The following is a 12,604-nucleotide window of genomic DNA, read 5'->3' on the forward strand; positions in this document are numbered from 1 at the left end:
TTTTAGCAAAACTAATGGGTCACCAAGGGATATTTTCGTAAGTTGTAATCAATTGTTTTTATTTTCATAATATTGTAATTTAAATGAATAAACGTAAATTCATAGACATGGGCAAATGTAAAATGTAATCAGCTACTTTATTCGTTCGTAATTTGTACAAAGATTTTTTTTTTTCACATTAAATGTCGTAATTCGTTCGCAATTCCGAATTTTGATTCTTAAACGCAAATTATAAAATATGGTATTAAAATGTAAAATGGAAATTGCTTTAACTGTAAAGTGTAAAAACCTATTTTTTACTGTAAATGGAACTTTCATTTCATTTCCTGTAAAAACATAAAATGCCTTTTTCTATTTCCTGTAAACTGTATCAGCTATTCCCCTTTGCTCCCTTCAAACTAGTGACTGAGTACTTGTTTTAAGGTAGAAGCCTACTCATAAATTAAAATACCCAGAATTTAATCATTTTGCAATAAACTGTACTCCAAGGTAATATAAGGATTTTAACCTGAACAAAGTTGGGGGTTACCAGCCTTTTTTTCGAGAAATTGATGGTTGTATTTTAGTGGAAAGTCGCCATTTTGACACTATTACAACACTTTTACCACAGATTCCTATGGCAGAGATATTATGCAATATCTCAAAATCTAGCCTGGTGACATCATATAATGTTAATGAGTACTTTTGGTTGTTCTGAATTTTTTTTTTAAATCTAGGTTTTAAAAAGTGTCAAAAAATGCAATTTTCTTTAACATTGTGTTCTATGAAATTGTTCTAAAAATAGCAATTTTCAAGAAATATTAGGACACGTTTCTCAAAAAGCTTAACTGTAACACACAAATTAATGCTATTTAATTGTACCATGGGACATTAGCTTCATGATTGTACATAATAAACTAATGAACATTGTTATGTGATTTATGACCAATTTTGTCAAAAATTATGAGTATGCTTCTACCTTAATTTAACTTTTTTAGAAATCCTGGCATACCATATACAAGTGATAATTTATTTTCGTTTAGCTACTTATTTATTAGATTTTATAGCGAAAGCCTATGAACGAATTTTCATTGCAGATTATTTTTTTTTGTTTTTTTAAATCCACACCCTGAGGTTCTCATATCAACTTCAATACAATGTTTGTTTGTTTTGTTTTTTTGATTTTTTGACACTTGTATGGCATTATCAAAATATGAATTAGCTGTCAAAATATGAAAACATGAAGGGTGTTCAGTTTTATAATACTGGTACAATTTGAAATACTTTTTAGGGCTTTTTGTCATTGCATGCATCATAAAGTGTGCCACTTATGGTAGAATGGGAAAATGTTTTTTTTTTTACACTTGTTATATGTATGGCATTATGGGACCCACATTGATTGTATCACTACCCCCCCCCCCCCATCCTTTAATTAATATCACATACCCAGAATAGTCTGATTAAAAAAGTGCATTCTTAGTGTAAGAAATAGCTATTAAAATAACTTCATGACGTGAAGGGTATTCAGTTTTATGATACCGGTACAATTCGTAAGCTTAGAAATACTTTTTAAGGCTAGAAAAAAGAGCTTTAAATTTGTTTCTCGTCATTGCACGCATCAGTTTGAAAACTTCACCTCACACATTTTTTGCAATCTGCATATTGGTAAAGTGTGCCACATACGATAGAATGGGAAAATGTTTTGTACTGTGTTTCAGAGGAAGTTTTAATCTTCCAAATCAATCTTAAATACATGTATTCGAAAGCATTAATTAGAAAATGTTAAACATTGAACTTGTATCTTGTTGTTGCGTTATTAAATAATCTTCATACAGAAAAAAAAAATATGAAAATAAAATGAAATTTCATTACCTCATCATTTTTCGAATTTTTCCTAGGACATTAAGCGAACTTTTTTTGTTTTGGACGTCAAGTAAATTCCCTATTCGCACTTTTGATAAAGCTAATAATATATTCATTTATAATTGTTTTCATTTTGTTTGAATTAATATGGCGTACAAATGTCTTTTCCAGGAACCACAACCATAGAGTCTTTGAGTCTTCAAAAGTTCTTTTTTTTTATTTTAATAATTTTTATATTTTCCACACAATAATAACAGAATGGGTTACAGTGACAAAAATGAAAAAAAATGAAAAAAAACCTGACTGAAAAGGGGGATATTGTGACCTTTTTCCATTTTGAACCCTTCAATGCCAGCTGTCATGTTTTGCTTGTACTATTTTAATCCAAATAAATTCAAACATTTTTAACTTGTTTACTACCTTGATATTTATAAAAATGAGCAGTGTTGATTGCTGGCAGTCAGTGGGTGGCTGGCTCCCCGTTAATCCATACCCTAAGCTCTTTGTTCAAATATTTATTCATTCATTCATTCATTCTTTCATTTATTCATTCATTCATTCATTCATTCATTCATTCATTCATTCATTCATTCATTCATTTGGTTTACAAACAGGAATAAATTTCCCAATTACAGGTTCCACAACAACAAACAAACTAACAAGACAAATGACAATAATACCTAAGTTAAGCCTACTCATGAATAAAAATAAATTGTACTTCTAGTTTATAAGAATATTGACTAAACAAATTTGGGGGTTACCAGCTTAATTTTCGAGAAATGTTCATGATTTTACATAATAGACCAATGAACGCTGTCCTGCAATTAATGACCAACTTTCTCAAAAATTCTGAGTAGGCTTCTACCTTAAAATACAACAATTAATTAATAAGACTTTATATAAAAATAATTCAGCAATGCAGATTTAAATTTACTAAAATTACTAAATATATCTATATTAAAATTCTGTTTGATACCTCATTAAAAAATGACAATGGTCATAGAAGAAAAGAATTCTGATGAATATTATTCCTAAAAGATGGGAAACGAAAAAGAAAATCATGTCAAAAATTGACCTCTAAACCACTTTAAGAACCAAAATGCGTTATTTATGTGTTGAAATATGTTATTTCTATATGAACACCAAAATAATATTAATCCTCTTAGAAAATGTATTTATGAAGGCAGAGGTTTAGCAGTCTATTAAGCATGAAACTACCCCCAAAATATTTTCGCGTTTGTCGAATCCCACGCAATTTTTTTTATATCATCATGACGCTATGACCTTTGTTTGTCCTGTTTTTACGTTCAATTTCACGCATAACGCGGGATCTCACAATAAACTGAAAATGATCAAATGGCTATATACACTGTAATCAAAATATCAGTATTTAGTAAAAGTATGAAAACAATCTCAAAGATTTAACTTGCTTTAAGGATTATTTACCTACATTTCAATGAAGCATGCTACGTAGATGCTCTCAAACAATCCACATTTCTGATTAGTTTGACGCTAAAACCAGCACATGTTAATTACCTAATTTGCATGATAATTAATCATTTTTTCCATAGATATCTTGCACACCAATCTGATTTTTAAAAAACTATAATCACCAAATTCCAATGAAGCTTGGTATGTAGGTGTACCTGGAGAATACATACACCTGTTTAGTTTGGGGTCCAAAATCATGCATATTAATTACCTAATTTGCATATTAATTATTAGATTCTCCATTCTTATCTCAAAAAATGATTATTGCATAATTAAAAATTGATTTGGATACACAAAATAACCTTTCAAAACAGGAAACAACAATTTTCTCATTCTACGAAGACAAACTAAGATGCTAGGTCATGTGACAAATCACCTGATTTTTTCAGTTGTTCAAATTTTTAGAACACCAGTGGACCATGGTGGTACCTGTAGTGTGTACTGGAATTCTTATTTTTATTACAACTGATTGAGAAAACTGTAAGTAATTTATAGTTATTCATTGAATCCATCACTTGAAAGACAATTAAGGTAGGTCTGCTAATGACTGAAAATTATGTTAATTAGCTGGCTCTCCTATTGCATAAGTGCTAAATGCTGTGTATTGTTAATTATATTTACACATGTTCAGGCTAAGTTTGTCGTTAAGTCAGTTTGTACACTCTATCATGTTTAAAATACTAAACCATGACAGTTTTCATGATTACCTTGACAACGTTGCATTTTATAATAATTGTAAATCCTCTTCAAAGAATACCTATAGAAAGATTGTCATTTGTTTCCATTAGTTTAGTCTGACTTCTGCATTCAGGAGCTTTTTTTGTCATAAACATGCAAATTATAGTTATGGTTGAGTAATATTTTTTCTTTACAGTGGAGACTACTATATATCTAACTGCTGCAACAATTCCACAACATCAACAAATCTAACTCATGTTAAAGTTTGACAGGCGTACAATCAAAAGAATTAAATACATCAGTGTTGCTATCATGCTGGTTCTTACGACTAGTATACTCGTTGGATTACTTCTTAGCATTTATATGCCACTAAACGGAGTCTCATTCCCCTCTCGTAAAGGATGGTGGACTAGACGTATTACAAATGATTTCCACACAGCAGGGCGATTATCACAGAGACAAATAAAGTATGCATCAGAAGTTGGGTTTAAATCGATATTATCTGTCTTTAATTTTCCTGAAGATGGGGTTTTTGGTGATGAGTATTTGCCGTCATCTTCGGAAAGTGTAAATATTGCTGGAATCGCAGGGATTTCATTGACTGTATTGCCTGTAGAAACAGAAAATCTGGTCAGTTCCAGTGTTTTGAATCTGTTTTCATTGTCTGTTGATAGTCTACAAACACCTATACTTGTTACATGTATCCATTCATACTATGCTACTTTGTATACCCTAGTGTATCTAGTTAAGACAAATCCAGACTTTGAATCGCAAGACATCATTGACATTGGACATTCCTTAGGTCATGATTACACACAACCAGCTATACTACAATTAATCGCCACGGAAACTGGTGATAATGTTACCATATCAACCAGTGAATTTTCATCATCGCCCTTGTTGAATTACTGGTTGGCTAAACCAATAGAATCTAATTGGTATATCAGTGGACAGACATACAAACAACACATACCTATGATAGAATCAGCTGGATACAAGGCTATAATTAATCTCAGGAAAGGTGTTCAAGGAGGAACACATAATGAGCCATCACAAGAAGAAGTTACCCTCCTTAATATTCATGATAGGACTGGCACATATAGTGGCAGTGGACGCCAGTCAGCATCGAAACTTCTACAATCCAGAATAGACGACAACCTACCTAATACCTATATCTCAGAAGTATCACTTAACAACTATGAAGGAATGAATACTGGAGAGTTTGGTGATAACATTGGGTACAATGAAACAATAGAACACGAATATATTATTGGTAACACTGGACTATATTACTACCATCTACCTGTTGGTGAGTTCGGCTTTGTTTTCTGTAATCTATTGCCTCAAATCATGTAAACTCAATAAAACATGTACATCACCATGTTATAAGTAATCACACTCTACAAATACAGTTACTGGTAGCTCGCCAAAAAAATCCAAAAATCCAACTTGAGAATAGAAAGTGCAAGAAATGTAATAATGATGTGATAGAGAATGAGATACATTTCACTCTGTAATGTACGTGTTTTTAAATTGAAAGACAATCTTTATTTCTGGAGTGTAACATTACTAATAAAATTGCAGGCAAGTAAAGTGCAGATGTTTTTCTTAAAATAATGAAGCATGACCTTGCCCTCATATCATATCATATCATATCATATCATATCATATCATATCATATCATATCATATCATATCATATATCGTATCATATCATATCATATATCATATCGTATCATATATCATATCGTATCATATATCATATCATATCATATCATATCATATATATCATATCATATCATATATCATGTATATCATATCATATCATCTGCTGTCTAAGTACAAGCTCAATGGAGACACATTTGCATACATTATCACATAGATGCTGATAGTTAGTGATGCTTGGCAGAATTATAATTCTTTTATCGATATCTTTTTAAAAAATACTTTCAGTCTATACTATTGCGAGTTTGTGTCATTGCACGATTCTAGTTATTGTACAGCCTGAAAACCTTGTATCAGTGCAACAGAAACAGTACAAATATTTGAATACAATTATGGGGATGTTTATCATGAATACTGTGACATTTACCATACTATATTTTACACTAAACATCTGTAAATGATATGCAACAGTCATGTATCAGTAATAAGCACTTATATATACAATATCGTGTAGCATTTATGTTATAGTAGACTACTTTATTTTCGCTTGGAATTAATTTTCGCTATTTTCGCTGAAGGAATGATTCAGCTAAAATAAAGTATTTAACAGTATCGTTGTATACCTCATAGCAATTTCTATCATATTTGATGGTCATTGTATATATTATATATATACAGGTGGACAGTATGGCTATAATAGATATAGCTTTGATATGTTTGTGGATACATTTATGGATGCTTTGGAACATGCACCAGTTCTTGTACATTGTAGAACTGGATATAGATCAGGTGAGTATGAACCTGTCCTTGTAAATTATAGAACTGGATATAGATCAGGTGAGTATGAACCAGTCCTTGTACATTGTAGAACTGGATATAGATCAGGTGAGTATGAACCAGTCCTTGTACATTGTAGAACTGGATATAGATCAGATGAGTATGAACCAGTCCTTGTACATTGTAGAACTGGATATAGATCAGGTGGGTATATGAACCAGTCTTTGTACATTATAGAACTGGATATAGATCAGGTGAGTATGAACCAGTTCTTGTACATTGTAGAACTGGATATAGATCAGGTGGGTATATGAACCAGTCTTTGTACATTATAGAACTTTATATAGATCAGGTGAGTATGAACTAGTCTGTGTACATTGTAGAACTGGATATAGATCAGGTGAGTATGAACCAGTCCGTGTACATTGTAGAACTGGATATGGATCAGGTGAGTATGCACCAGTCCTTGTACATTGTAGAACTGGATATAGATCAGGTGAGTATATGAACCAGTCCTTGTACATTGTAGAACTGGATATAGATCAGGTGAGTATATGAACCAGTCATTGTACATTGTAGAACTGGATATAGATCAGGTGAGTATGAACCAGTCCTTGTGCATTGTAGAACTGGATATAGATCAGATGAGTATGAACCAGTTCTTGTACATTGTAGAACTGTATATAGATCAGGTGAGTATGAACCAGTCCTTGTACATTGCAGAACTGGATATAGATCAGGTGAGTATATGAACCAGTCCTTGTACATTGTAGAACTGGATATAGATCATGTGAGTATGAACCAGTCCTTGTACATTGTAGAACTTTATATAGATCAGGTGAGTATGAACCAGTCCTTGTACATTGTAGAACTGGATATAGATCAGGTGAGTATGAACCAGTCCTTGTACATTGTGGAACTGGATATAGATCAGGTGAGTATGAACCAGTCCTTGTACATTGTAGAACTGGATATAGATCAGATGAGTATGAACCAGTCCTTGTACATTGTAGAACTGGATATAGATCAGGTGGGTATATGAACCAGTCTTTGTACATTATAGAACTGGATATAGATCAGGTGAGTATGAACCAGTCCTTGTACATTGTAGAACTGGATATAGATCAGGTGAGTATGAACCAGTCCTTGTACATTGTAGAACTGGATATAGATCAGATGAGTATGAACCAGTCCTTGTACATTGTAGAACTGGATATAGATCAGGTTAGTATATGAACCAGTCCTTGTACATTATAGAACTAGGTATAGATCAGGTGAGTATATGAACCAGTCCTTGTACATTGTAGAACTGGATATAGATCAGGTGAGTATATGAACCAGTCCTTGTACATTATAGAACTGGATATAGATCAGGTTAGTATATGAACCAGTCCTTGTACATTATAGAACTAGGTATAGATCAGGTGAGTATATGAACCAGTCCTTGTACATTGTAGAACTGGATATAGATCAGGTGAGTATGAACCAGTCCTTGTACATTGTGGAACTGGATATGGATCAGGTGAGTATGCACCAGTCCTTGTACATTGTAGAACAGGATATAGATCAGGTGAGTATAAACCAGTCCTTGTACATTGTAGAACTGGATATAGATCACGCGAGTATGAACCAGTCCTTGTACATTGTAGAACTGGATATAGATCAGGTGAGTATATGAACCAGTCCTTGTACATTATAGAACTGGGTATAGATCAAGTGAGTATATGAACCAGTCCTTGTACATTATAGAACTGGGTATAGATCAGGTGGGTATATGGACCAGTCCTTGTACATTATAGAACTGGGTATAGATCAGGTGAGCATATGAACCAGTCCTTGTACATTGTAGAACTGGATAAAGATTAGGTGAGTATGAACCAGTCCTTGTACATTGTAGAACTGAATGTAGATCAGGTGAGTATGAACCAATCCTTTACATTGTAGAACTGGATATAGATCAGGTGAGTATGAACCAGTCCTTGTACATTATAGAACTGGGTATAGATTAGGTGAGTATATGAACCAGTCCTTGTACATTATAGAACTGGGTATAGATCAGGTGAGTATATGAACCAGTCCTTGTACATTATAGAACTGGGTATAGATCAGGTGGGTATATGAATCAGTCCTTGTACATTGTAGAACTGGATATAGATCAGATGAGTATGAACCAGTTCTTGTACATTGTAGAACTGGATATAGATCAGGTGAGTATGAACCAGTCCTTGTACATTGTAGAACTAGATATAGATCAGGTGGGTATATGAACCAGTCCTTGTACATTATAGAACTGGGTATAGATCAGGTGAGTATGAACCAGTCCTTGTACATTGTAGAACTGGATATAGATCAGGTGAGTATGCACCAGTCCTTGTACATTGTAGAACTGGGTATAGATCAGGTGAGTATGAACCAGTCCTTGTACATTGTAGAACTGGATATAGATCAGGTGAGTATGAACCAGTCTTTGTACATTATAGAACTGGGTATAGATCAGGTGAGTATGAACCAGTCTTTGTACATTGTAGAACTGGGTATAGATCAGGTGAGTATGAACCAGTCCTTGTATATTGTAGAACTAGATATAGATCAGGTGGGTATATGAACCAGTCCTTGTACATTATAGAACTGGGTATAGATCAGGTGAGTATGAACCAGTCCTTGTACATTGTAGAACTGGGTATAGATCAGGTGAGTATGAACCAGTCCTTGTACATTGTAGAACTGGATATAGATCAGGTGAGTATGCACCAGTCCTTGTACATTGTAGAACTGGGTATAGATCAGGTGAGTATGAACCAGTCCTTGTACATTGTAGAACTGGATATAGATCAGGTGAGTATGAACCAGTCTTTGTACATTATAGAACTGGGTATAGATCAGGTGAGTATGAACCAGTCTTTGTACATTGTAGAACTTGATATTGATCAGACGAGTATAGACCAGTCCTTGTACATTGTAGAACTGGATATAGATCAGGTGGGTATATGACCAGTCTTTGTACATTATAGAACTGGGTATAGATCAGGTGAGTATGAACCAGTCTTTGTACATTGTAGAACTTGATATTGATCAGACGTGTATAGACCAGTCCTTGTACATTGTAGAACTGGATATAGATCAGGTGGGTATATGAACCAGTCTTTGTACATTGTAGAACTGGATATAGATCAGGTGAGTATGAACCAGTCTTTGTACATTGTAGAACTTGATATTGATCAGACGAGTATAGACCAGTTCTTGTATATTGTAGAACTGGATATAGATCAGGTGAGTATGAACCAGTCTTTGTATATTGTAGAACTAGATATAGACTGCGTTAATATGGACCAATCCTTGTATGTTTACCATGTTTCAATAGTTCTATCACTGTAATATTTTACTTTCTTATTGCAGCTGTGTTCACGGTAGCAATTGCTGGTTACTTGGATTGTAAAGACAGTGACTGGGCTCTCAGGAAAGCTCACCAGCTAGGCTACTACTTTACAGCAGATGCAACACCTACGGAATATAATTTTATCAAAGATATATTAGATGACAATCTAAACCCACTATGTAGCTCTACTTCCCCTATGTTGCTAGGCAGCAGCATCTCAACTGTAACTATGGTTGCAATTGAAAACATTCTGGATATTGATTGTGGCACTGTTGTTATGATGAATTATATCATCTTTGTTATCACAGGAGTATTATCTCTTATCTTATTTTGACAGAATTTTACAATTTGATAAATATGTAAATATTATATGCATATTGTATTACAAGATTTATAAGAAATGATTGTAATTATGATCTTGTAATGTAATCTGAATCAAAGAAAGAATTGTGTGTGCACATTATTTATATTGTAACCTAGTTATGGCCCTTGTTTAATAGTTATAAAAAGTTATTAGTAATTACAAGTCAGAGAGAATAGAACAAATATGTCAATCGTCCATTTGGTGATTTTAAAACTGAAATTATGCTCAGCTTGTATGTATATATTCCATTTTTAAATTAAACTAGAGGCAGTATCAAGTAAACTGCAAAAACGTATCCACCAAACAGCTCACAGTTTGCGTCCACCAAATAGCTCACAGTCTATGTCCACCAAACAGCTTACAGTCACATATCCACCAAACAGCTCACAATCAGTATCCACCAAACAGCTCACAGTCACATGTACACCAAACAGCTCACAGTCCATGTCCACTAAACAGCTCACAGTCACATGTACACCAAACAGCTCACAGTCCGTGTCCACCAAACAGCTCACAGTCCGTGCCCACCAAACAGCTCACAGTCAGTATCCACCAAACAGCTCACAGTCAGTATCCACCAAACAGCTCACTGTCAGTATCCACCAAACAGCTCACAGTCACATATCTACCAAGGAGCTCACAGTCAGTGTCTACCAAACAGCTCACAGTCACTGTCTGCCAATGTCTGCCAATACAAGCTAGACACAGTTAAAGTGATACGCAATAAATAAACACAATATCTCTGTATATGTTTTTCCTAATTTACAAAACCATGAATAATTAAAATGGGCAAGTCTATTTTTATGGACTATTCATCAATGATATTTGACTTCATAATTCCGATGATACATATTGTTGTTTTCTCTTATGCTCAGGACCTTGATTACTTCAACTGAATTGAACTTCATTCATCAGGGACATTTTTTTTCTCCATTTTGTTTTTCAATTTGTGCAGAATCTGAACACAACAATATTTTTTTTTCCAATTATGAAAATGTAATAATAATAACAATAATATATGGGCATTTGTTATTTCTAAATATCAGTCTTGATATCTCACTATATTTACATAAACTATCAAGACTTTTAAAAACTGATTTTATTACAAGAATTAAAATGTATGAAATATTAATATAACTAATATAACTCTATACAAGACATGTACATACTCAGATTGTTTTGAAAGTCATGTAAAATAATATTTTCATACAAATTTATCTGCGAATTTATTACATAGCTCACAATTTAAAACAAATACTATTTAAACTTGAATGGAGTGTTATATATTTCTCATTACCAATATTTATATTTTTTATATTTTTTTATGTGTGGGAATATTTATGGAGCAAATAATATTCACAAAAAAAGTTTGAAATACTAAAGTGAAATTATAATAAGTCAATTCATATTTCCACTAATAAATAAACATTTACAACATATCTATGTCTTTGTCATTTGATGAGATTACACTTTCTACAAATGCAATTAAATCATAGCCCAATCTGTTATTGAATGTTGAATATTATCTGAATGGTTTAAAAAGGCCATTGTTCATTATGTAGAATCAAATTCTGCCATGTAATAAACATAGATGTTAGAAATCTGCTTCTGTTGATGTGTCCATCACCATCAAGAATACAATTGGTCGGATGGAATTGCATTTGAAGACCTCAAGAATGACGAGGTGGATGTATAACTCGGCACAGTTATTGATCATTCGTCTTTCTATTGCTTTCTATTGCTTTCTATTTGCTTTCCATTGCTTTCTTTTGCTTTCTATTGCTTTCTATTGCTTTCTATTTGCTTTCCATTGCTTTCTATTGCTTTCTATTGCTTTCTATTTGCTTTCTATTGCTTTTTATTGCTTTCTATTGCTTTTTTTGCTTTCTATTGCTTTCTATTTCTTTCTATTTGCTTTCTATTGCTTTCTATTTGCTTTCTATTGCTTTCTATTTGCTTTCTATTGCTTTCTATTGCTTTCTATTGCATTCTATTGCTTTCTATTGCTTTCTATTTGCTTTCTATTGCTTTCTGTTGCTTTCTATTGCTTTTTATTGCTTTCTATTGCTTTTTTTGCTTTCTATTGCTTTCTATTTCTTTCTATTTGCTTTCTATTGCTTTCTATTTGCTTTCTATTGCTTTCTATTGCTTTCTATTTGCTTTCTATTGCTTTCTATTTGTTTTCTATTGCTTTCTATTTGCTTTCTATTGCTTTCTATTTGCTTTCTATTGCTTTCTATTTGCTTCCTATTGCTTTCTATTGCTTTCTATTTGCTTTCTATTGCTTTCTATTTGTTTTCTATTGCTTTCTATTTGCTTTCTATTGCTTTCTATTTCTTTCTATTTGCTTTCTATTTGCTTTCTATTGCTTTCTATTGCTTTCTGTTGCTTTCTATTGCTTTTTATTGCTTT

The 12,604-nt window shown here is 32.9% G+C and overlaps 1 protein-coding gene across 1 annotated transcript; it reads left to right on the forward strand.

Moving 5' to 3' along the window:
* Nucleotides 1-4,242: 4,242 nt before the first annotated feature.
* Nucleotides 4,243-11,279, forward strand: LOC144363583 (uncharacterized). The gene is made up of 3 exons (XM_085495606.1): nt 4,243-5,320; nt 6,354-6,464; nt 9,849-11,279. The coding sequence occupies exons 1-3, from the start codon at nt 4,267-4,269 to the stop codon at nt 10,160-10,162; spliced, it is 1,479 nt and encodes a 492-aa protein (XP_085351732.1). The 5' UTR covers nt 4,243-4,266; the 3' UTR covers nt 10,163-11,279.
* Nucleotides 11,280-12,604: the final 1,325 nt, after the last annotated feature.

Source organism: Saccoglossus kowalevskii, chromosome 22 (genome assembly GCF_978046115.1).
Source record: "Saccoglossus kowalevskii chromosome 22, keSacKowa6.1, whole genome shotgun sequence".
Lineage (NCBI taxonomy): Eukaryota > Metazoa > Hemichordata > Enteropneusta > Harrimaniidae > Saccoglossus > Saccoglossus kowalevskii.

What these genes read in the sequence shown, in the direction of transcription:
- LOC144363583 (XM_085495606.1), top strand. Translation starts at nt 4,267, where the DNA reads ATGTTAAAGTTTGACAGGCGTACAATCAAAAGAATTAAATACATCAGT. An exon ending in TTACTACCATCTACCTGTTG is followed by an intron (nt 5,321 to 6,353) that starts GTGAGTTCGGCT and finishes ATATATATACAG; the next exon opens with GTGGACAGTATGGCTATAAT. An exon ending in TAGAACTGGATATAGATCAG is followed by an intron (nt 6,465 to 9,848) that starts GTGAGTATGAAC and finishes TTCTTATTGCAG; the next exon opens with CTGTGTTCACGGTAGCAATT.